Genomic DNA, 26,647 nt, shown 5'->3' with positions numbered 1-26,647 from the left:
TTAATTTTGTCTCCCTTGAAGGAAAATTTCTCTTCCACTTTCCTTTACTTTGACCACAATCCTCTGCAGGCCCAGAGTAGATACTCAGTAAGTACCAGTTGACTGTCTGACTAAATTAGAAAGGTAGAGAAGATGCTGTACTCACTCTTGTGATACACTCCTCTTTGCAGAGAATACATCACATAAACTAAAGGACTGGTTGTTATGACCATCATGCTTTACTCAGACCTTTAATGTAAACTGGATATTTGCATTCTAGATCAACAGGACAAACTTTTGTTCTTGCATCTCTTCATCACAGCTATGATTTTCAGAACAAAAAGAACAGTACAGAAAAATCTTATTCACCTGAAACTCACGGAACCAGAAGGATCTAGATCCGTATTGTGTAGGGGGCTTTTTTTTGTTTTGTTTTTGTTCTGCCAGCTGGGGAAATAATGTTTACTTCAGATTTAGAACTATTTCGAATAAACAGATCTTGGCTTATGCTGTACGGAAGTTTAGCCTAAATAACAAATCTTGATTTGTGCAGGCCAAGTCTCATGAGTTCTTTGAGAGGACAATCACCAAAGCCTGGGACAATGAATGGAAGAAGTTTCTGGTCCTTTTAGACTGTCTGGATTTACAGAGAAACAGCTGAAGTTCATTAGGATGATTGTCTACTTGAAAGGAAAAACAACACTCTGGTCAAAGTGCTAGACCCTCCCCTAGATACAGAGGAAGAAGCTAGAGTGACTCTATTAGGGACAGTCACTGAATCCATTCATGATAATTCAAGTCCCTGAGGGGAAAAAGTCTGAATAGAGATGGTGGAAGGAGATGGGAATGTGGAGAGTTTCCTGTCAAGAGAGAAGATGTGATGAGAAAAAAAAAGCCAGTGATAATAGAAACTGTAGGGTTTAGCTTCCTCTCAAAAAAAGGTTTGTTTCACATATAGAGACTCTTCTGACGTTATCCTTCTGTACCTGTCTCTTCACCAAGTAGGGAACAGAGGCCTAGTTGGGATGGAACTACCAAGTTCCTGAATGAATTTTAACATCCTATTTAGGGTTGGCCTTGGAAAAAGGGGCAAACATGAAACATGCCACCAGATATGTGGTTATTAAATGCAACTGTATTTTCTAAGTAATGGGTCATGTACTGCATGAAACTGGTATTTGGGATTTCTTACATGCAAAGTCATCTAACCAATGATGAATGTCATTTAAGCAGTGCCTGCACTTTACAGGTATAGTATAGGGCAGTATGGTATGGTATAGTGTAAGGCAGGTAGGTGGCACAGTGGATAGATCACTTGGTTTGGATTTAGAAAGACCTATATTCATGAGTTCAAATCTGGCCTCAGACACTTACCAGCTGCGTGACCCTGTGCAAGTCACTTAACCCTGTTTGCCTCAGTTTCTCATCTGTATGATGAGCTAGAAAAGGAAATGGCAAGCTATTCTAGTATCCGTGCTAAGAAAATCCCAAATGGCATCATGAAGACAGTTGGACACAACTGGACAAAGTACTTGGCTAGCTTCACCTTCACAAACATCTTTTCACTGGTTGTCTCCTATTCCTGAAAGGTTTTCCTTTCTTATCTCTGCTCCTGGAATCCCAGATTTTCTTCAGGACTTGCCTTCTACCTGAGAAGCTTTTCCTGATTTCCCCAGCCTTCTAGTTCCCTCCCCTCAAAGGTTAACTTGTGTCTGCTTTGTATGTTTTGTCTATGCCTACTGTGCACATGTCTTAGTGGACAGGGTACTGGGCATAAAGTAAGAAAGACCTGGCTTCAAATCCTGCCTCAAATACCTACTAATTCTTTTGCTTATCATCTTGTTCTCTATTCCTGCATTGTCCTTCCCTCCCATCACTCCAAAGTCTGTTGAACTGTACCCATTCTTTATAGTTTAGCCTGAATGCTGCCTCCTTCAGGAGACTTTCCCTGTTCTTTGGCGCTCAGTTTCCTCTTTGCTCCTTTGCAGCTTTAAATCTATGACCCTACGTTGTCTCCTCTGTTAGAATGCAAACTCCCTGGATGCAGAGAACACTGTATTAGGTACTATGGAGACACAGCAGAGAAGACAGTCGCTGGTAGGAGGATGAAACTCATCCATAGATAAATATAATACAAAGTAATAGAAGTAAGTGCATTAGAGAGGTACAAATAAATGCTGTGGGAAGTATAAAAGGAAGAATGAATGACTGGAAGGAACAGGGAAAGACTCCAGAAGAAGGCAGCATTCAGGCTGAACTATAAAGAATGGGTACAATTCAACAGACTTTGGAGTAGTGGGAGGGAAGGACATTGCAGGAAAAGGCGACAGGATAATAAGCAAAGGCATACAGAGAAGCCACAGAGGCAGTAAAATGGCGTTTGGTTAGAGGATACCGATCTGTCCTGTTTGGTTGGAGGGTGAACTAAAGTGGGAAAGAATGATAATGATGTGAGTCTGAAAAGGCAGGGCTCTGAACGCCAAACAAAACTGTCTGAACTTTATCTGGTGGTCAGTGGAGAGCTGCTCAAGGGGCTTGAAGAACCAGAGCCAGATCTATCGATAAGAAAGAACATTTTGCCAGTGGGGTTAAGATTAGGAGTGGTGAAGATATGTTAGAAGGTTATTTCAGTAATCTAGGTAAATGATAATGAATGCCTTCCTAGGGTCATAACAGTGACAAAATAAGAGGGGAGATATGACAGGCTTACATGGAGATAGAACTAGATAATACAGTGTAATCAACAGGCACTATGGCTACACAGTATTTACTTTTGCCATTCCATGGTGCTCAGTCATGTCATGTATCTCCTGGATATAAAGGCTGGAGGGGCAGCTAAGTGGCACAGTGGATAGACCACTGGCCCTGCAGTCAGGAGGACCTAAGTTAAAATCTAGCTTCAGATACTTACTAGCAGATACTTACTGAGCAAGTCACTTAACCCTGATTGCCTCCCCCTTCCTCACCTCCCCCTTCCCCCCAAAAATAAGGAGGTTGGATACACCAGAAATGTAACAGCATTTGGACTCAGCTAGGTGACACATTGGATAGAATGCTGGACTTGAAGTAAGAAAGACCTGAGTTCCAATCTGGACTTAGAGACCTACTAGCTATGTAACCCTGGGCAAGTCGCCCAACCTCTCTGTGCCTTAGTTTTCTTAGCTATAACATACAGATAATAATAGTATTTGCCTCTCAGGGTTATTGTGAGGATCAAATGAGAAAACACTTGTAAAGCACAAAGCAAACTCTCATATGATGATAATGTGTTACATTACCACTATATATATGTAATATATAATTATAAATTGTATAATGTAATATGTTACATTGTACATGGAACTTAGGAGTCAGAAAAAAAATGACCTGAGATTCTGGCCTTGGCACTTACTAGCTTTTTGACTTTGGGCACATTCATCTCCCTGTATTTCAGTTTCCTTCTCTGTAAAATGAAGAGGTTGGACTAGAATGTAATACCCTTTCCATCTCTAACATTCTGTGAAATTGCAGTAAACCAACAGTTTCCTGGGACAAACCGACATGTAATATGAATCTTGACTGCTACATTTGGAGTTTTCGGTTCCTTGAATGTTGGCTATTTGGCAGATGAACCACACCCCAATGATATCATAGGCAGCATTTTATAGGACATACTCATTCAGTCTACATAATCAGAAAGATATGGCCACCCTGGAAATGACCTCCTAGGAAATCAGCCAGAAGAAAACGAACAAGAGTGATTTGGGATCTGTGGTGAGAAGCCCACCAAAAGGGAATACATACAGCAATGATTCAGACTCACAGGATACTGGCATATCCTGTGAATGTGGGATGAGTCACCTGTCACTGGAAGTTCTCATTTATAAAAATCTGCCATGGTGGGGGGAGGAGGGGCAAGGGGTCTGTTGTTTGAAAGTAAGCCACATTTGCTCCATGTTTCTTTTATTAAAAAAAAAAAGAGGTCAGAATAGAAATCCCTATCTATGGGAAGAAACAGAGTATAGTTTCAGATGAAGTCAATAAATGCTCACTAAACATGAACAATTCTAGCTGTATTGCTTAAAGTTCTTAGAAAACTGAAAGGTGATAGGAAATGACTTAAGTAAAACAGAAAAATTAATTCCAATGTTGTATTTAAACTAAAAGTGAAGGAAATGACTTTGTTAGGATCACGATTTTCTAAATTGAGATGTTAAAAATAATTTAGTCCAACCCCCTGATTTTAAGTGGAAACTGAGGTTGTGAGCAAGCTATTATTTTCTTAAAACTGACTCTAGAGCACTTTAAAAGGGAGGAATCAATACAACAAAATTTAATGCCTATCAAAATTAGAAAAAGGTGAGCATTAAAGAAATTTTAAAAAGAAATACAATTTTTTGACACACATAGAATCTTGCGGGATTTCCTTAAATGAGTAGACAAGGATGATTCTAACAATCACCTAACTGATTATAAATGACCAATCTAAAGTGTTTAAGGGATTTTGAAATCACTTCAAATTAAGTATTAAATGAGAGAATGGAATTTGCCCGAATAATCCCTTTCTTTCTAGATAGCACCAGAGTCAATTTAGTCTAGCCCTTTCTGGAGGAGCACAGATTTCTTAATCAGTAGAGTCAAGTTCTGAGTAATCAATCTAGTACTAAAATCATATTTTCATCTATACTGTTAAGATAAAATAATTTATGAGATAGTGTAAAAAAAGAGATATTTTGGAGAAAAAGGAACTAAATGAATAAAATTAACTTTGAGCATGGACGTTGGAAATTAAGCATCAGCATTCACGTCCCATTTTCAGTACTTCAGCAAGAAGACCTTGACAGAAGATCTTTGAAATCATTCTTTCCCTCTCTGGAAAAATAAAAAAATTTCCACCAGGGATGATTCATCTCTGAAAGCAGCCTACTTTTATTAACTGTTGTTCTAGAAAATTTTGCCCTTAGTGGTCAGTGTTTTGTCCTTTCTCAAATTTTCACAGAATCCCTTTGGCTCTTCCCTGGCTCCCCTCACTCCCTGTCCTAGTGGTTATACTTATCTGTATACAGAATGGATCTGATTAGCAGAGGACAAGTTCCTTGTTTTTGTCTTTGTAACCCTAAGCATAGTGACTTGCACAGAGCAGATGTTTAAGGAAAGTAGAAAGCATACGTTTAAGTGGATGTTTAAGGAAAGTTTACTGAACTGACTTCATTAGTCTATTAGTAAGTGCTCATGGTATAATGGATTCTACTCTTGACATACCTGGTATCTAAACTGACCTTGATTTGGTGGAACATGATTTTCTTAACCTTAAAATTAAAATCCTTTTCATTTTTAAAGTACTGAAGCATAGGTACGCCATTGCTGGGTATAAGTATGTACTACTAATATTTCCTATCTCAAAGGTTTTTGTGAACTGGATGTCTCAGAGGCAAGTCAAATTCAAAATGTTCAAAACAGAACTTATTCCACCCCTATCCCAGCCCACCCCCTCCAAATCCTTCTCTTCAAACTTCCTTATTTGTAAGGGTGCCTTCATCCTTCCATCCACCTAGGTTCACAACTTCAGAGACATCCTTGACTTTTTACTCTTCCCTCACATATCACACACATCTCATTCTGCCTCCACAGCATTTTGTGCATCAGCCACCTTTTTGCCACTTATCTAGAAACTGCTTCAGTTCAGCCCCTCCTCACTTCTCCCTGCCCTCCTGCCTCCTAGGTGGTCTTTCTGCCTCAAGTCTCTCCCCTCCTCTAATTCATCCTTCACACAAATACCAAAGTAACATTTCCTAAGTACAGATCTAGCCACATCATTCCTTTCCTCAGGAAGTTTCAGTGGTTCCCAACTACACAATGGATAAAATACTCATTTCTTTGTATCCTCCAAAGCACAAATGACACCTTCCTCATGAGGCCCTTGTTGATTCCCAGAATGGTTTGTGAGGCCTCTCTGAAATTACCCTTTTATTTACTTTGATGACATTTCTTATGCTGATACATACGTATTGTTTCCCTTGATTGAATGTAAACTCCTAAGGGCAGGAATTATTTAATTTTTGTGTCTGTAATCTCAGCATTTAGCATAATTCTTGACACATAATAATTAACATTTATATGCTACTATGAGCCAAGTGCTTTACAATTATCATTTCATTTGATCCTCACAAAAACTCTGGGAAGAAAGTGCTTTTATTATCCCCATTTTACAGTTGAGGAAACTGAGGCCAAGAGACTTGCCCAGGGTTGCACAGCTAGTAAGTATCTGAGGTTGGATTTGACTTCAGGTCTTCTTCAATCCAGCTCTGGTGCTCTGTCTACTGTGCCATCTAGCTGCACATAGTAGGACCCTAATAAATGCTTGTTAATAGACTGAATTCTAGGTAGAAAAACTAAAAAAACACTAAGATATCAACTGGTTTAGATCAACATAGAAAGAAAACGCTTTAGAAACTGAATTGAGAACTATCTGTAACAGATGATCAAGGCATAAAACTATCTGGGGGGTACAGAGGGATGGCACATGGTTTCTGAGCAACTATATACTATAACACAGTATCTCTTCAAATTGTTATGGGACCTTCTCCAATGGCAGTCATTCTTAGAAATAAGAGATGGTAGTGTCTTATGGATGTGCTTCCCGGTAAAGAAATGTGACGGATTAGAAGTGATGTGAATTTGGCCTCATCCCCCCACAATAAGATGTCGGCCCTGCTGGGGTTCTTGTACCCAGGCTTACCATTTTACTTTTCACCAGCTCTTCAATGGCACTGACAAGTTCTGCTGCACTGGGTGTTTCGGAGCTGGTGGGACGGACCAATAACCGGGATGATGTCTGTGGAAAAATGTAAGGGGGGAAAAAGGGGAAGGGGAGGGAGGAAATGCTTCCAGTTTAGTCACTAAACACACAATAATTCCTTCTGCAAACATCTCTTTTTAAAAGTAATTCCAGACAGAAAATCCATGAGTTTTTTTCTTGTTTTATTTATTTAAAATCATCCTTTCCAATTTACAATATTCAGACGTGAAATATTAAATGAATCCTGTTCTGGGACACATGTGGAAAGCAGACCATGTCTGTTTTAAATGGACAGTCTAAGTTCATAATGTTTTTCAAACAAGTGATTGGGCATGGGAATAGCCAGTTTAATTCTTTCAAATGATTCCTACATAACATATAAGAGGAAAAAATGTACAATACCTGATAATTTAATGTAATAGAGGCTTAAAAACATTCTAAAGTGCAAGTCCTTGAATAACCAGAAAAAGAAAAAATGACCACAAAATGCATTTACTGCAATTCTTCAAAATAAATAGATAAATACAAGGAAGAAAAAGAGCTGGGGGCACACTGACCAGACTGGGAAGAGAGGGGGGAACAAGCTCACCATTTTCTGTGCCATCCATTTTCCCCAGTGATTTTTGTGGAGTACAGAAGATCTCTGGCCTCACAAGCTATAAATAAGATGCCAATTTATGGCTAGAACTTAGGGTAAAAGGAGTTGACAGCAAAGGAGTCTGGGTAAGGGGCCATTAAGTTCAGTTTCAGTAATTAGCAAACATGGTGGGTTTGCAGATTACTTGTATCATTAAATAACTGGAAACTAGAAAAGGATATGTAATATGAACCTCACTTCATATTAAGGACAGCACAGATGCATGCAACAGAGGTTAAGCTGTCCCAACAATATGTTCCTGGACAAAATGGACACATAGGAATTTGTACATTTACAATGATGCTCTAAGATACAGAATTCAAAACATGCGCTTTGGGACAAAAGCTGGTTCATTCTAATGAAAGAGGAATATGGAATGAAGGAAAGGAAAATATTTCAAATGGAAAGGTAAGGAAATTGAGCCAAAGCAGACACAGAACACAAATCAACATAGTGCTGCAATGAGTTTACAAAAAAAGAGAAAACAGAACAAAACAAAAAATTAGTTACATGGTTATATACTAGGTGTCTAGAAACATCATTATACTTTTATTTAGAAAAATAAGGTTCTATCAAGTTCACTCAATGAAATATAATAATCAACAAATGATTCTACCAAAAAGAAGAATAATGGTGTTTTAAATGGAGAAAAAAAATGATCTGATTAGGTACATAAGAAAATATTGCCTGGGAACTATTGTTGTTTAGAAAACCACAGAAATTTAAATAGGTATTTTTCTCCTTTTAAAATAGAAGTTACTTATAACATTAATGAAGACAGTTACTTAGCTTGGAGGTAGACAGAGAGACAACATGGGCCCAATTTCACGTTTAGTTGTATTATATGTAAATGGCTACATGGTGTCTTGCCTCGGTTCCTCCCCCTTCCTTCTTCACCCAGCACACAGATAGGTGTGTGTGCCTGCACACACTCAACGCATGCACAAAAAAGTCAAAGGAATCAAACCCAAACTAAATTCTTTAACTTACAATGTTTTTTTTCCCCCTTAAGATGTGTAGCTCCCCTGACTTGTACTAGATTTAAAAAGAGGAGGGAGAAAGAGAATTCCAAAAGAAATGTGGCTTAAAAAAGTTTGAATTTGTATTGGATTGGCTCAATTTGGCCTTGGCAATTGTTCCCTGGACATGTAATTGTCAGTGACTGGATTGTAATTTGTCTTAGTTCAGCAAACATGCAGGAAATCCATCTAGGCACAGAATAGCAAAAGATGTGGCAATCCAGCAACTGACTACTTTAGTGATGATAACAATCACTGAGGGGAAAAGGACAGAAGAGAAAGGAAGGAAAAAAAACACAACTGTTGAAAACATCTGCTTTACTCAGAAATGTTACTTACTGCCACCACCCCTTTCCTGCTATAATCCAATGGGGGAAAAATCACCAGTGGTGACTTCATACTGCAGTTTTCAACACTTGAAAATTTTAAGCAGGACAATGGGGAATCAAGTGGGAGAGGACATCCAAATTGTATTTATCAAATTTCCATTTTGATATACTTTGTTCTAGAGCTTTGTAACTGGGCTGTACTAGAATATTTGAAAAATTCTCCTATTTGGACATATACCCCCTGAATTCACAGTCAAGGTAAAGGCTAGGAGTTTTAGGTACATTTCTGTACTCTTATAGCAATCTCTCAAAATGAACATTTGGGAGTAGTATGTTGGTTATACAGACTAATAACTTGGCATGTGGGGGAAAAAAAATTAAACAAACAGCACCACGATTTCATTTTGGAAATATAAAGCTACACACAGCATTACTGAAGTCTCAGAGAGAATGCAACCAAAATGGGAAAAAATATATTTCTTGGGTTGAATTATCTGCTGTTTATGCAAGTTTCACATAAAACTCCACTTTATTCTGTTAGAGACTACATTCATTATGTTAATTTGTCCACACTGTAACTGCCTAGATCTCTAAGCAGAGAACTAATAGGATCATGAAGGAAGAATGATTTACATTTATATAAATATAAAAGAGAATCAAATTAGTTTAATTATGAGGCAAGCACCTGAAGCCTGAGAAGCAGATAACCTGTTCGAAGCTATAAAGGCCGGCACTAATACTACACATGCTGCTTCCTATTTCAAATGTGGACTTATTGTATTTATATATTCAATGTCTATTTCTCTGATGGGGAAAACAACCTACATGTGTCTGGAGTACACGGATTCCTTTCATGCAACTACCATGGTCTTTTGTCTGAGTGATTTTACAAAGGCCCTACACACAACCCCTGCTCAGATGCGATGGTCCTAACATGACCCCCAAGCAGCCCCCTTCCATCCTATTACCTTATCGTCCTGGGAGTCTGGCTGAAGGAGGCTGTGCTGCTGGATTGCCATTGGTGGTGGAAGGGGAACTGAATCTGCCCCTTCTTCCCCCTCTTCTTCTCCACAACTCTGCATTCCTGAAGAGGAGGACTTGGAGAGTGTGCCACTGCTTAGACCCTCATTCCGACCTCTCTGTAAGAAAGCAGAAGAAAGCTTCATGACCCTCTGGGCCCTTGATGTCATGATCAGTTAATCCCTGATGAATGCCTAATGGTCACATAGGAAAAGCAGAATAAGGCAGAAACTCAAGAGACAAGAGATATACAAGAAAGACAGCTACTTGGCCTTGATGGTAACTTTTTATCCTCTTCCTTCAATCCAGACATTTAGTGTCTTGTTCCTCATCTTAGAAAAGGGACGAAGCAATCAAGCTTTCTCTCTTTTTAAAGTACATTTTGTTTGGTCATTCAATTCTGCTCCTGCCTACAAATAATCTATTCCCATAAAAAATCTATTAAGCAAAACCACTTGATTGTGACTGATACTCAAACGATCTCTTTTGAAGGGGAATCACACTATTATTCATCAGGTATTTAATACCATGAATAAGAAAGCCCAAAGTTCAACCTGTTGTCAGGTTAAAATTTCATGAAAATAATGGCACTAACTGGAGAGGGAAAAAACACAGTCAAGACTGCATACTGAGAATATAAATTATGTATCACAATATCTATCACTATCTTAAATTTAGCAAAATTAGGACTTTAGAGGGTACTAAGCAAGCATAACTAGAAAGTGAATTTCTAAGACATGTATTTAAAGAAATAAAAGCATTATTCAAAGTCAATCATATAATTACACACAGGGGAAAAAAATCTACAGTAGAAAGAAATATTAAATGATACAACCTTTATATCCTCTCCTCTTCATTAAAGCTTATAAGAGATCTGGGAAACCACATATAATAATTATTATCCTTTTGTCCATGACAAGAAGCTTTCCCAAGGCAGGGAGTATTGATGCCACCAATGCTGAGGATGGCAGGGCCAGATTAAATAGGTATTAACTGTTCTTTCCTGTGGAGTTTCCTGGTTTTCAGGAGAAAGGGAAATGAGAAATCTCCTGACTTACTTAAGTATGTTTATTTCTCACGAAGGGGAATGATGTAGTGTTTGCTACTGGGCTAGTACAGAAAACTGAGTTGGTACTTCTCTCCATAGGCTAGCATATAAGTGGAAGAAAAATACAGGAAGAAGAAAACATTCCATGCATCCTCCCTGTTAAAACCAAAAAAAACCAAGCAAACAAAACCCAGTGCTTTTTTTGAAAAATTCTGCCAGCATGTGGTAGTGCTACGTGGAATAAAGAAACATGACAAACCCTGACGGAATGCCAAACTTTCTGCAATATTGTGTAGCAACTTATAGCCCTGTCTGCGTGCTAAATATGGGGAAGGCCTGGGACAAAAGGGCCTGGAATACACCAACATTTAGTATTACTACTACGGTAGACATGGTGGCTATTGAGTATATTAGGACAAGCTACTTAACCTCTCATTATCAGCAAAACCCAATATGCTGAAGTGGCAGCAACTGCTTCCCTCATTGTTCATGCTGCACTAGCCTACTTTTCTAAGCAGAAAACCAGTAGGAACATAAGGGAAAGATGCTTTGGGTACTATTACAAAAAGGAGAAAGAGAATCCAATTAATTGCCTCTTTCATGATGAGGCAAACATCTGGACTTGCAACTTTAAATAAAAATCTAGGAACACAAGATCTTTTCATTTTCTTAATGTTTCCTGGGATAAATCTGAGTTCTGACTTTACGTAGCTCAAAGGAGGATACTAACCTCTTCTATCGTCTCATCCTGTGGAGTGGCGGCACTGTCATCCGAATCCTTCTGAGAGCCGGCATCTGCACTCTTACGGACTTCTCTGCTCTTCTTATGCTTATGGGCAAGCTTTTTCACATGCCCATCAGCCTTCCCACTGCTGAGACGCCTCACGGGGCTGGTGAGCCATTTCCTCAGGGTATTACCTGGACGCTTGGGACCTGGAGAACTTTGTGCCCCAATCATATGAGGCTGCAGTGATGTTACCGAAGCAGGAGGGCTGGCATCATTACTTGAGACAGAAAGAGAGTCTGAAAAGGCAAAAGAAGAAGCTGAGGTTTTAATGAAACGTCCAGAATATCATGGTACAACAAAATATAGTTCTGGGAAAAGAAGTTCAAATTAAATACTATTTGAGAAGAAAACATTATAAGGACAAACAAGATGTTACTTTAACACAATTAAAAAAATAACTTCCTTAGGAACTTGTCTTTTTCTTAACTTAAAGCATAATTAACAAAGAATAGGCACTCAACTAATAATGCACAAACAATAGTCACTGGGATATTACAGCCCATTTATTTATATATTGGGGCTGCCCATTTTCTTTGCAAACACACAGTAATGAAAAGAAAAAAGTTCTGGAAAACATAAAATATTGTCACAAACAATAAGAACGCATGCAGCTCAGTCTGCCCTGGTTGTTGACTGACTCACCATCAGTATGGTGCACATACCTTCAATAGTGTTCTTAGGAATGGGGTTTGATTTACATCTAGAAGAGCCAGTTTCCTTTGTGACCAACAGAATTTTAAAAAGTTGCTGAACAATTAAGTATGTAGCCAGTGTCTATAAAACAAAGGGAAGCTAAATGATTTGGCTTTATTAATTAACCCTATGTTCTGATGAAGTTAACTAGTACAATACCTAAAGAAGAATACAATGGAGTTCAACACAGACAACATGTCATCACAGGTGTATAGGACAACTCTCATTTTATACATAAAGAAACTGAGGCTCAGGGAAGTTAAATGACTTGTCTAAGGTCCCAAATGGAGCGTCAAAGGTGGGTTGTGAACCCAAGTCTTGCAAATCCAGAGACAGTGCTCCTTCCTCTGTACCACTGTCTTTGTTTTTATGTTGGAGATAGTAGACATTAAGAAAAAACATTTTCTGAAACCACTATCTTAGCAGTGAAAAATACCCTTCTCAAAAATACCACCACTCTTCAAAAACAATAAGAAAACAACCAAACCAAAAACAACAGCAACAACAAAAAACCTTGTGCAAGTAAGAAATAATTCACCCTCGGTACCAGAAAAATGTATCACAGCACATATTCTCATCAGATCTCACAAGCTAATTATGGTCTGTTATGGTCAGTCCACAGGCTAATGATGTTTCAACCAAAAAACTCCTCAAATTCAGCTGACACACTTCAAAGTTGGTGAGCAGTTCTTCGTGATTACTTTATCATTTGAAAATAAGGAGTTCAAAATGGCTTTCCCTAATTCATGGCTCAAGGTTTTAGCTACAGCAGTTCAAATAGCGTAAAATAGTCCATGTGTTGGTCGAGGGCAGTGAAGAAGAAGAATACCACTATCCATATTTCCTTTTTAATCTTTTCTAAATCTTAAAAAAAAAGGAGATATATTTAAAGATCTTTGAAAGTAGTCCTTTACACCAATACTTGGATTAGATGTATTTACCTCCGCTGCACTGGAGGCCTTTATGTTCTTCAATGAAAAAGTAAGAGAGTTAATCCCTCCCCAATCTAATGATTACATGTACATAGAACCGACGGCACTTTCCCACCAACATTCCAGACACCGGGACTAGACAATGGTTCTCCTTTTTTTGCGCAATCTATGTAGAGTCAGGTGGTGAAGTATTCATCAGCAAAGGGTATAATTTTCTATAAACAGATGATGTATTTTAAGGATGATCACCATTAAGCTTAAAACTTAGCTGTTTCCCAGGCTCCATTAATAGTTCGTGTAGAGCTGATACCTGGGTTTTTCTGTGCTAGTGGCAGTTCTACGAATATAAATAATTGACATCCAGAGATTTCAAGACACAAGTCATGTTAGTTAAGTTGCAACTCCTTTTCACCATTAAACAGAAAGAAGTCAGATTTTACAAAATATCCCAACATCTACTGATCTGTTTTGTCAAATGTGATGTCAATTAAAATGGCAGTGGTGGGGTGGGGGCAGTATTTCAAAGATCAAAATACCAGACTGAACATTCATTAATTAATTCACTCCAGGAGCACATACAGAGATGACTAGCTAAAAAGCACCGATGTAGGCAAGGGGACAGTGGTGGTGAAATGGAACATAGTTCCTACGTTTAAAGACTTTACAACCTAGTAGCAAAAATAACAACAAATAATCATATCGGAGCATGAAAAAAATGCCATATTAAAAGTCAAATGTTAGGTATATTCAGAGGAAGGAAGGATTCCATCTTTTTTTTTTTTAAGTATAAAGAAAGTCAAGAAAAGTTTCATGAAGGAGATGGTAACTGAACTGGGGACTAAATAAACAAAAGTTAACGAAAAATAACTTAAACCATTTATGCATCACTGTGTCTGGCTTGTAACTTATGTCAAAAGAACTGTTATTCATGCATTCATTCCAGAATTTATTTAATCACCTGAGGTCTACGTTACTCGATATTTCAATAAACATTTATTAAACATCTACTAAGTGTAAGGTAGAGCTGTGCTAGGTGCTTTTGGTATAAGGACAAAAAGATGAAACCAGTCCTTTCCTTGAGGGGTTTACATTCTGCTGGGGAGTGGGAAGAGGAAACTATGCACACAAGTAAATGAAAATTTTAGTTAGAAATATAGAGGTATTTCAAGAGGTAGGGAACACTAATAGTTAGGAGTGAGGGATAATCAGGAAAGGTGTGGCATCTAAGCTGTGCTTTTAAGGAAGATAACTGACAGTGGGGAAATGATGGCAAAGAGAATTCCACACGTGGCATACTGACTTGTGCAAATCATGGAGTGGAGAGACTGGATACTTTGTCTAGGAAGCAGAAAGTAGGCCATCGTGGTTGGAACAAAGACAGGATAAAAGGGGAGTAAGAGGAAATAGATGGAAAGTCATCAGACTTTGTAAACTTTTAATGCTGGGCTAAGGATGTTCATATTTTATTGCAGAGGCAGTAAAGAAGCACTGCAGATTTGTGAGTAGAGAAGCTAAGTCATTTATGTATCATTATATGCCACTTAAGGATATTAAATATATAGCACCTACTCCATGCCAGGCACTGCGCTAAGGGATTTGCAATCATCATGTCATTTGATCCTCACAACAATCCCGTGAGGCAGCAGCTGCTGTCATCTCCCAGTTATAAATCATAATATATATGTAGTATATCAGGAATATGCTACACACATAAGCAAATGGGGGATAATAACAGCTCTAAGCTCACAGGATTGTGATGAGGTTCAAATGAGATAATGAATGTAAGGCGTTCTGAAAACCTTGAAATGTTATATACTAGCTACTATCCTATTAGGTAAAATAGCATTGGTAAAACCTAGCATGGAGGAGGCACTTAATACATGCTCTTCCCCTCTCCTTCCCTTATGCTCTATTGGTGTACTTCAAGGGACCTTGAGTTACTTCCATTTCATAAAGAGGTACTGGAACAGGACCTTAATGGAAGCCATCCCAACTGTCTAATTAAATGATTCTAATTAATTATCAAAAAGTTACCTGTAATTTTATGATGAATATTTACATAGTTTATAAAACATTAGCAAAAGTAAACACTACTTCAATTTAGGTTTGAAACCAATGGCAAATGTGAATGTTCAACATGCCATTGATTAAATTCATGTTTCTTTGTGGTCACAGCGGAGCAAATCAGCCAAAGAACTCTACAGAATTTCAACGGAAGAGATAAAGTTGATTTCCTATGACCCACTGGCAACACAGACATAGAATCATTTTCACTAACCAGACCTTGCAGTTGGAGAAAACAGTAAGGAAGTTCTTTGGAACAAAGAGTGAATTGTAGGTCTGCTTCTTTGTAAGGACCCGTAATTATCTTACCCTAATTCCAAATGTGTTTATATCATTCTGCAGTCAATCTGGATATAGATGTAATATAGAATGAAGGACAAGAGAAATTCTCACAGCAGTCTTTAGTCTGGCCTTGTTTGGCAAGGGTGCTGATATGGCTTATTTCAACTGGTGCATTAACTAAAAGAAATTGCACACATTCCTTCTCAGTTGTGTAGTCTTTTGTTCTCTGCACGTCAGGAGGTATTTTCATGAGACATTTCCTCCTCATCTGGCAGGTCAAGTATAGTAAACATATTCATGGCCTTAAACGTTCCACCACGTTACTAGAAATGGCACTGTTCTGTTCAAGGTCAGTGGTGCACTAGAGCTATAGAGTGAACATATGTGATCATGGAGCACTACAATGCTGAATGAAATGTTTTGTTGTTCTGGATCCTATGTGGCACTTTTAAAAATTAAACTACATAAATAAGTTCACTTTATTGGTATATTCTTAATTAAGAAAAGCTATCAGCAATGGGTAATTACTAAATTGGGATGAGAGATTAAGAGCTAAAATTGTTCCCTAGGTTTTCTTTTTTTTTTGTCTTCTCAAGAAAAATTCATTGTTAGATATAGAAAAAAAAAGAGTACAAAACTTGGAGAGAGGGCATTGTGCATAGAAAGCAAAGATTTCTTCTCCCAGCTCTCAGTCCAACATGCCACAGTTTGGCACTTGACCACAAGACAGTCACTTAGCCACATCTGATTCTTCGCGACCCTGTGGACCATAACATGCCAATACTATCCATGTGGTTTTCTTGGCAAAGATATTGTAGTGGTTTGCTATTTTCCCTGTCCAGTGGATTAAGGCAAAAAGAGGTTAAATGACTTGTCCAGAGTCATGCAGTTAATAAATATCTGAGGCCAAATTTGAACTAAGCTCTTCCTGACTTCAGGCCCAGCACCCTCTCCACTGAACCATCTAGTCGCCTAAGGCAATTCAATTCACCAGACTGGCATAAGGCACTGTATAGGACTTTGGGATTGATATGATAAAGATGCTTACAAGCTAGAAAACAAGATACCAATTAAAATATTTTCAGATTTGTACCAATTAAAATATTTCCATCTAGTATGGAAACTTTTTTCACTTAAAATGAAATAGAGAAAATTCAAGATTAAATATGAGACAAGTTTACACTCTCCTCATCTTCACCCCCTTTAAACCATATTGAGTGTGGTTTTTATAAAATGGCACTCCTTTGAGCGAAGTAGGAACTGAGGAGTATGATTTAATAGGCTGGGCATAAAACCTGAATTTTATTCTTGATTCTTTAGACCTTGGGTGAGCTCATCTGCATTATAAATGCTAAGTCCATTAAGAATGCCCACAGAAGATCAGACACTAGTGAGATAATCACAATGATAGATATTAACTAAATTTTCATCTTTTCCATTTTAAATGTGCACAGGTTCTGCATGCTGATTTTCTGAGTATATATGTGTGTGTGTTTAAGGTGTAGCAAAAAATAAACTACCAGTACTGCATTCCATTGACTTCAGAAACAGAAAGAGGAAAGGCACAATTTAGACGCTTCTCAAAAGTTGGCAGAATTTTCTGACAAGCAGGATGCTTGAGTTTGAGTCATTATTGATTCAACTACCCTAAATCATCATTCTGACTAATAATTTGAGCTTACATCCCATATGAATGGCAAAATAAATCTTAGAATTTCACCCTTGTTTCTAAAAAAGAAATTACCCAGATGTGCACATGAGAAAGTAATTTTATTCCAAACTGCTGATTTACTTGAATTCTCAAGAGCTTCGAATAAAATCCACACTATCTTTACATGAAGTAAAGCCAAACAGACCATTTTAGAGTTCACAGGAAAACATACTAGAATTCTACCAAAAAGAAAAAAGAAAAAGAGGAAAAGAATGAGGAAAAAGGACAAGCAGCAGGGATTCCTGCCCTTCAGCCTTGAAGGATAAGGTTTCAGAGAATGTACACAAAAACTCTGAAGCAGTTGGAGGAAGGGAGACTTTTTTCTATTCCCAGCCCCTACTTCCCAAGTCTTAGACATCTGTGATTAATAACAAAGGCTTTTTTTAATTAAAAAAATAAATTTACCATATCCTGCTAGTTGATGGCTAGGAAAGCTTTTAGCTTCACTTTAACCCTATCACAAGAGTTTTCAACTTTAAGATGTTTTAAATAAGGCTATAAAGCACCAAATGAGAAATAAAAATGATAATTGAGCATAATAAACTAATGGCAACACCATTTTTATTTTCATTAACAGTGTCCTGAATATAATCCAGTCCCTAAACTTGAGAGCAATTTAACTGCAGTGTTCTATGTCTTTGCAACATTGAAACATATGCTTCAATACATGAGAAAGGTCAGCAGAAAGGTCAGGGAAAGGCAAGAAAAAAAGCCTCTCAATACTTCAAAGGCTAAAGGAATAACCTCAAACAATCAAGGTTCACTCTAGGGAATGGCTGGTGAAAGTGTCCCTATCTACCTTATAAACAAGCATGCCACAACAGGGATGGTTCATATACCGTCAGCCAAATTCACATATGTGGGCGCGACGCCATCTCTGATGATGCAATGCCACCACACAGATGTGTGCATTAAAAACTGGAGGATTGTTCCAATAAATACCTGTCTCAAGTTCTCATTCTAACGTAGACATTCTTTACTGAGATGTCTCTGCAGCCTAGGTTCCAGCTAGTCAAATTTAAAGAAAAATATTCTCAATGTAACATCTCGCTGATTTCTCTATTTACTTCAAATAGGCCAAGCGATACACAGAGATCAGTTCAATTCAGCGTAACAAACATTTGAGCGTTTACTATGTATGAGACACAAACTTGTAATGTAAAATCTTAGTTGTTAAATATGAAAAAGGAATGCTCATTTGCAGCAATAGCTCTTTGCTAAAGGATTTTAACTGTTCTAATGTCAGAAAAATATACTTCCACAAAACCAAATTTATAAAACAGTTATTTTGTTATACAGGTAGGACCTGATTAGTACAAATAATGAATCCAGTGCAGTTGTCACCTTATCAGAATTCTTACTGCATAGTTCTGCTGGTCTAGAACCAATTTTCCCATTTTACATAATTAGAGCTTTGAATGGTGTGAATTTGGATACATGTCATGTATTCATGATCTTGTGAGGAGACTCATTATTCATACTAGACAAACCTAGGCTAGTGGATGGGTGTTAAGGTTCAGAACCAGAATAGCTAAATAAGAATACATTTGTCAGCATTCCTGACAGCCTTTTACATGATGATGTTTCTCAATGGAGAGTAGCCCATTCCACATTTGGATAGCTTTAGTTTTAGAAAAATGTTGCTACATAAAACCTACATTTGCCTCTTTGCTTAATGGTTCTGACTTCTGAGATAAAGTAAAAAAAAAAGAAAATGAAAAACAAAGTTTAATCCTTCTTCTATGTCTAAGACTTAAGTCTTAAAGGCACAATTTAGACTCTTCCATGTCCTTCAAATATTTGAAGACAGTTATCAGATTCCTCATGAAATTATAATGTGGTAACTTGAACTGAAAACAATACTCCACATATACAGTCTGATCAGTCCAGGGTTCAAAGGGATCATCAGTTACTCAGTCCTCAACACCATGATTCTATTTATGTAGTTTATAAGATTGCATCTTATATCACTATCATATCACATTGCTGATTCACACTGAAAAATCCATGAAAACCTTTGTATCTTTTAAAGATAAACTACTGCCTAGTCATGTATCTTCCATTTTACACATGTGAAATTGATTCTTTTGAACCCAATTGTAAGACTTAAAAATTAGTCATTTAAATTTCATCTCAATGATATTAGTCCATTAAGATATTTTTCAATCCATTCGCTAGTTATTCTTTCCAGTTTTTTATCATCTTGAAATATGATAATGCCTCTGTCCAAATCACAGACAAAAAATAAGAAATTCCCATGTATATCAAGAACCTGGAAATAAAGTGCATGCCCTTTGAAACTGTAGTATATGAATGTAATAGAATACCACTACACTGTAAGAGACAGGTATTTTAAAAATTAGGAAATCATGGGAAGATTTATATGATCAGACCAATACAAGCTTGGAAGGTTCTGCCTACAAGGAGATGGGGCACAAATAGCTGTATAAACACTTGGAATGGAGATGTCCCTAAAATGTGCATCTTTTAAGTTATTACAATTTTGCTTTGCTCACACAACACCTTCTTTGATGTGGGCATGCTATGCTGGACAGCACTGTGACTCCCATGTCTCACAACTGATACCAAAGTTCTTCAGAGAGACCTTGAGAATGTCCTTGTATTGATTCTTCTGACCTCTGTGTGAGTGTTTGCCTTCTGTAAGATATATAAATATAACATTAAAAGGCAGGTAAACTGTGACTTAACTATAATGAACACTTTTGGTCCTGGAGAAACATGATGAAACATACTTCACTTCTCTCAATGGGGAGACTACAGGTATGGAATGAACCCTAACTGCCACTCTGTTGGTCAGTTTTGCTTAACTACTTTTCCATATTACAAAGGAAGATTCAAAGTGGTTGCAGCCTATTTCAGAAATCAATTGTGGTAAATGGCACCAAAAAACTTTAAAAATAAACAACATACAAGATAATAACACATGTGCACACACACCTATACAAGATAGGCAAACTGTACGAAGAGCACTCCCCTGACCTGCTTCTAACTTTCTAAAACATCTATTAAAAATCTAAGCTGGTGAGTAAGTTCTCAGTATATTGATATCATTCTTTTTAGATGACTCCCCCTTTTCCTTCTCATTGAAACAGTTTTTCTTTGAGTCTTCAAAATTTTGTTTTCAAGAATTTGTCCATTGTTCTTGGACCGGGTGAATTCCCTTGGAGAATTCTAGCTCCTGGGCTTGCTTCATTTTTTTTCTGGGAACTATCTGAAATCTGCTCTTCCATAATTTAAGATTCTTGTTAACTTCTTAACGCACAATGCTGTCTATCCTGTTTCTTTTCAGTAAAAGTCATATTCTAGTCAGGAGTCCCACTCCAACAATTCTCAGAGATACCTATGAGATTAATGAGGTCAAACTTTTCTTCTCTTATGTTGTGTTATTTCAACTAGCTTGTTACTCATACTCTATATTTAAGTAAAGACTTCTGGGACCATGGAGTTTATTAATGACTCCTTTTTCCTCTTGGTCTGTGACTTCTATGGATTTGGGGAGACCTCTACTGAAATTCCTTCTTGATACAGTTGCACTCTATGGTGTTTATTTCGTTGCATAGGTAGAGAAATTTTTCTAATCTCCCCTTCTCAGGATAATTTCTTTTAATTAGACTTGTAAAACTACAATGTATTAAGTATATTGTTACTATCATTCCTTGTTAGGTTTACCCTCTCCTTGGTCAGGAGTCGGTCATTCTTTTATTTTAAGCTATAGCTCAGAAAGCTAAATCCCATTTTCAAACACCATCTTTTTAATCTGCCGCTTACTTCCAATTATCTAAAAATGGCTACCTTCCCAGAAAATACTGCCTCAAACTTGTGGCTTATTGGAGAATTAAATATGTCTCTCTTCACCCTGAAAGCTTACTTCAGTCCCTGAGTACTTCTCACAATGGAAGTACCCTCTGCCTCTGCAGTCTTCCCTCTGATTAGCTAGTTCCTCAATCTCCATTTTAAGGAGGAAACCCAGGTCAACTATGAATGCATTCCACTCCATTGCTGCACTCTTGACTCATCTCTGCAGGATTTTCTCCCATTTATATTCTTCCATGTTTTTAGTTCCCTTTTAAGCATCATCTTACCCTATTAGGATTAATATTAGAATGTGAATTCCTTAAGGCCAGGGCCTGTCTGCTGCTTGTGTCTATGTTCCTAGAGCTTGAAACTTAATAAATGTTTAATAGATCCTTGTTGACCTGGTTTGCAGATATACCAGCTCTACGTACCTACAGAATAGACTTTTTTTCTTTCCACCATTACATTAATACAAAAGTTTTAATATGCCATTGGGCTGTATGTGGCCCACAATACTCCAGAGTGCTCCCAAACCAGATTAAAATGTAGTTCCTATCTGATTTTAATGCAATGTATTAATAAAAAAAGGAAACGTACAAATGTTTGTGATTTTCCAAGTCAATACGTAGCCTGCAGGGATCCTTACGGTTTTATAAAGCACCATTTGTATTTAAATTTGACAACACTGCTTTAGATGATTTTTTCAAATGTTTAGGTATTATAAGTTAGATGCAGAGGTGTGGACTAAATGGTATATCTTGAAGAGTCCCCTACTTTCTGCTCCTGTTCAGCGGTCCTGTGATTAGACTAAATCATGGTCTCCACAGCATTTCTATTAAAATGTACCCTCTTATCCATCTAAATGTTGGCACCAATTAGTTATCTGCTTGTCTATCACATAATAGATGGCAGGTCTCTGAGAGAAGAGGGCACACGTATTTTTGATGTTAGGAAGGTAGTAAGGGACCACAGAGAGTTACATGATGGTATCTGGACATTTGTTACAGTAAGACAAAAGCAGCTGAAAAGGATGATGGGAAGAATGTCAAAAGCAGAATTCACTATTCTTAGTGTTGATGAATATATAATGTGGACTCTTTAAGGTGCTGCTATCTGTATGACTCTGACGGCAAAGGATTAATGACCTTTGACTTTTAAATACGAAGTAAATATGACAAGGAAAAAGAAAAGTGCCCCTTTTTAAAACTCTGGCTTCAAGTAGAGACCTAGTACAGAAACATCGGTGTATATCAGTTCACTCAGTAATTCAGAACACATGGTCACCGGAGCTTTCAAAAGTATGTAGGAACGATCAAAACTTGCAATGCTCAATCAGAGTCCTCCTAACCACCTGAATTCACAAAGGACTCTGACTGTTCGTAGACAATCCATCTCTGGTTGACACATGAACATACAGTATATAAGTCATCCCACTCATATCACCAATGATGCCAATACACAAGATCACAATACTGGTCTCTTGGGGAGAACTCAAATAGAAAACAGAAGTTTTCCAGGCTTTTCCCATAACCGAGGTAGGTCTTATTACCAAAAGAATTCTTCCACTATGCCACATTTAACCATTTAATACTTGGAATAATAGAAGCCCAAGATTTGTAATGTGCATTTTTAATAAAACCACCCTTCTTCCTTGCTATCATGGACTCTCCTCAATGCTACTTTGTTCTCAGCATGGTTTCTAAGGACAGAAAATATTGGCAGACATCTTTGCAAAATGTGACTGGGTGAACAAAACGAAAGAGTTCTTTGTTATTGTTTTGTTTTTACCACAGTACTTTTCTTGGACTTCTTTTGGATTGCATCACAATATCGAAAGAGGTATAACGTAACAGGATGAGTAGTTAGGAAACTGCCTTAGTTCAGACTTCTTTCCTTTCTATACTCACACTCTTCTCTTTCAAGTTCAAAAAGAAATAAAACAAGAATGCTTATTCTATGCTTGTGGCTGTTTCCACAGATGAACAGAATGTGCTGTTCTGCATTTCCAGAATTCATACAATGAGCTCCAGAAAGAAGAGTTCAAAATATCAAATATATATTGATAGTAAAGAATTGGTGTCTTCTCCTAGATCACTTTTCTACCTTTAAAATTAGAATAATTATGTTACCAGAATTTTGTGAGAATTATATTTTAGAATGATAAAAACTTGAAAGAATATTTTAAAAAAACATAAGAAATAGGAGTGTGGAGTGGTGACAAGTAAGAAGTGGATACAGTTATGAGGATGGAGAACAGAATCACAGGATATTACATGTGGAAGGGCCTTAAGGTTTCATCTTTTTCCCACCAAGAAAGAACACCCTTCTATAATATTCATGAAGGATAGTCATCTAGGCCAGTGCAACCAAACTCAAAAAGAAATCTGCAGGCGGCATACTGATTTAGAAAACCACACATTAGCATTACCTATGTTGCACTATATTTTTAACTTATTTTGTTAATTCCCAATTACATTTTAATCTGATTTAGGTCCCACTAGTGGTGTTTGGGGGCCTCTCATTTGACACATCTGATGTAAGCTCTGCTAGAATACTTCTAGTGATAGGTTAGCTAACTATAGATAGCTTCACACTTGCCCCACATTTAATTACTAGACAGAGCCTCCAAAGTCTCTCAGTTTGAGAAGAAAGGATACAGTAGACAGAGGAAGCCCAAGGCTATTCCTGGGGGCACTGACTCAATCTTACCTGTCCCTGATCTGATGAAACTTAAAGAAAATGTTCTTCTTGGGAGCTCTAACTAGTTCTGATGATAATTTAGGTTTAATGCATTTTCTCTAAGAATGTATGAGGATTCCCAAAAGACAGAAAACACCATCTGTTTCTTCAGATCAGAAGGATTGGTTCTAATATCTCTGGAGACTCAAAATTCACCTAACAGTCTAAGTATGATCACTGCTTCTATCCATGAAGAACAATTACTTATTGAGACAGTTAATGCATTTTTGGATGGAAGTTAGAGGTAAATAGAATTATTCTGTATAAAATGCAGTGTGATATTTTTTCTACATGACTGAAGATTTCATTTTGTGAAAAAAATTAAAAGTCTTGAGAGCATGTTTCCCTGAGATGAAATTATAATGTTTACTCTAGAGGTTTATTTTCATGGGAGAGAAATCTTTTAGTTTGTAAACAGAATTAAACTGAAGTGAAGACTGAGTGAAGAGAGACTTACTAGCTGCCTGGCAATTACAAATCGTAACTCTTATAGTTTAAGAAAACATAAGAACAAATATTAAATCTCTAGACTTAATGTTTAATTTTGAATGTCAGATCACAGATTTAGAGCTGGGAGGGACCTCAAGTCACTATAGTTTAAGTTCTTCATTTTACAGATGAGAAAACTGAGGCCCAAAGAGAAGTGACTTGCTAAGTTCAACGAGTGGGAGATACAGGATTAGAACCAGGCCCCCTGATGCTCAAACCTGTGGTCTTTCCATTCCCTCTGTCTCCTATTAAAATATGTGGGAAAATCATACATTTTAGGGAAGAGAGTTTTTACATAGCCAGAAGGTATTTCTAGCTGAAGTCTATTCATACATAGGATCAGATTATACATACTTTTACCTCCCTTTCTCCTGACCTCCAGTCTCACCTCTCCAGCTGCCTCCTAGACATCTTTGGCTGAATGTCTCATAGATGTTTTAAACTCAACATTTTCAAAATTAAACTCAGTACCTTCCTTCCCTAAACTGTTTTTTCTTCTTAACTTCTTTATTACTGCTGAGGTTACCACCATCCTCCCAGAAGTGCAGGCTCTCAGCATAGAAGTCATCCTCAACTTCTCTTTCTCATCCCTCAGATCCAATCTGTTGCAAATTTGTTTCAACCGTCTTACTGTGCAATCTGTATGTCTCCTCAAACACTGCCACCATCCTAGTGCAGGCTCATCTCATGACTGGCATTGCAACAGTCTTCTTGTTGGTCCCCCTGCCTTAAATCTCTTCTCGCTCTAGTCTGCCTTCCACTCACCTGTCAAATTGATGTTCCTAATCACCCATTCATTCAATAAACTCAAAGAACAAATATCAAAGCCTCTGGCTTTTGAAGACCTTCTTAACGTGGTCTTTTCTTACCTTTCTGGTCTTTATATACATATACCTTGCCCTCCCCAATGTGTAGTCTGGGATCCAGTGACACTGGCCTCCTGGCTCCTCCTTACACATAAAACACTCTCCTATTCCTTATTTTCACTGGCTATTGCCATCCATGACTGGAACTCTTTTTCTCTTTAATTTCACCCTCCTGGCTTCTTTACCCTTCTTTCATCACTAGATAAAGTTGCACCTTCTACCAGAACCTTTTTGTAATTCACCTTAATGCTAGTGCCTTCCTTCTTTTGATTTTCTCCAATGTATCCTTTCAGTATTTTGCATATTCTAACTTCCATTAGACTGTGAGTTCCTTGATAGTAGGATGCTGCTTTTTCTCTTTCTTTGTAACCCCAGTGCTTTGTACAGTGCCTGGAAACATTCTGGCATTTAATAAATGTTTGTTGACTTGACTTTTACTTCCTACAAGATCATAAAACTATATAATCTCCAAGGTGAAAGGCACCAAATAGCCACTGATTCCACTCAGAGCTGAACAAGAATATCTTCTATGACATATAACAGCCAAGTAGTTTTTCAGTCACTGACTAAAGACTTCTAGTGATGATCTACTAACTCCATCAGGTCACCCATTCTACTTCTAGGTATCTCTAATGGTTAATTTTTTTTCTTTTTCAAGCCTAAATATGCCTCTTTGTAACTTTTACCCATCGCTCTTAGTCCTGCCCTTTGGGTCCAGGTCCAATCAATCTTCCATATGACACTCAAATTTGGGCAGTTATCATGTACTCCTCAAATCTTCTCTTCAGGCTACATAAACATCCCTGGTGCCTTCACCTGATATGTATACAGAATAATCTTAAGGTATTTCGCCATCAGGGTCTTACTACTGTCCTTCCTAAAATGTGGCAGTCATAATTGAATGTAGTACCCTAGATATGGTCTAGCCAGAGTGGAATACGATGGGATGATAGGACTACTGCCTCCCTATACTGAATGCTAAGCCTTGGTAATGCAGCTTAGGACTGACTGCATTACCTTTCTTAGTTGCCGTATTACATTGTTGACTCCTGTTGAGCTTGTATTTCTACTAAAAACTCCAACTGTTATCCAGAAGGACTGCTATCTTGCTACATCTCCTCTCTCTTGTACTTGTAAAAATTAACCTAAGAGTAAGAATTTATATTTATTTTTATTAAATTTCATGTAGTAGAGCTGAGTAGATAAAAAAAGCTAGCCTTGATGCCAGAAATACCTGAGTCCATCATCATTCTAATAATAATAGCTACTATTTATATAAAACTTTTAAGATTTGTAAAGTGCTTTACATATTTTATCTCATTTGACTCATAACAATCTGGTGAAACAGGTGCTATTATGATATGCCATTTCTGATGAGGAAAATGAGGCAGAGGATAAGTGACTTGTCTGAAGTCACAGAACTAATAACCATCTGCGGTGGGATTTAAACTTAGCTCT

At 37.5% G+C, this 26,647-nt stretch overlaps 1 protein-coding gene across 8 annotated transcripts in view; it reads right to left on the bottom strand.

Moving 5' to 3' along the window:
* TRIO (trio Rho guanine nucleotide exchange factor) overlaps positions 1–26,647 on the bottom strand; it is a 509,362-nt gene that overhangs the window by 42,145 nt on the left and 440,570 nt on the right. For all 8 annotated transcript variants that reach the window (XR_011966271.1, XM_072605443.1, XM_072605438.1 and 5 more), the window contains 3 exons: positions 11,541–11,833; positions 9,711–9,881; positions 6,698–6,793 (listed from right to left, as the gene is read on the bottom strand). Coding sequence is in view for 7 of the 8 variants with exons in the window: in XM_072605443.1 (XP_072461544.1) it covers positions 6,698–6,793; positions 9,711–9,881; positions 11,541–11,833 (560 nt within the window). In the remaining variant the exon portion in view is untranslated. The remainder of the gene's footprint in view (positions 1–6,697; positions 6,794–9,710; positions 9,882–11,540; positions 11,834–26,647) is intronic.

The sequence above is a fragment of the Notamacropus eugenii genome, chromosome 4 (genome assembly GCF_028372415.1).
Source record: "Notamacropus eugenii isolate mMacEug1 chromosome 4, mMacEug1.pri_v2, whole genome shotgun sequence".
Classification (NCBI taxonomy): Eukaryota; Metazoa; Chordata; class Mammalia; order Diprotodontia; family Macropodidae; genus Notamacropus; species Notamacropus eugenii.
Note: the sequence above shows the minus strand (reverse complement) of the source record. Positions and strands in the feature narration are given on the sequence as shown.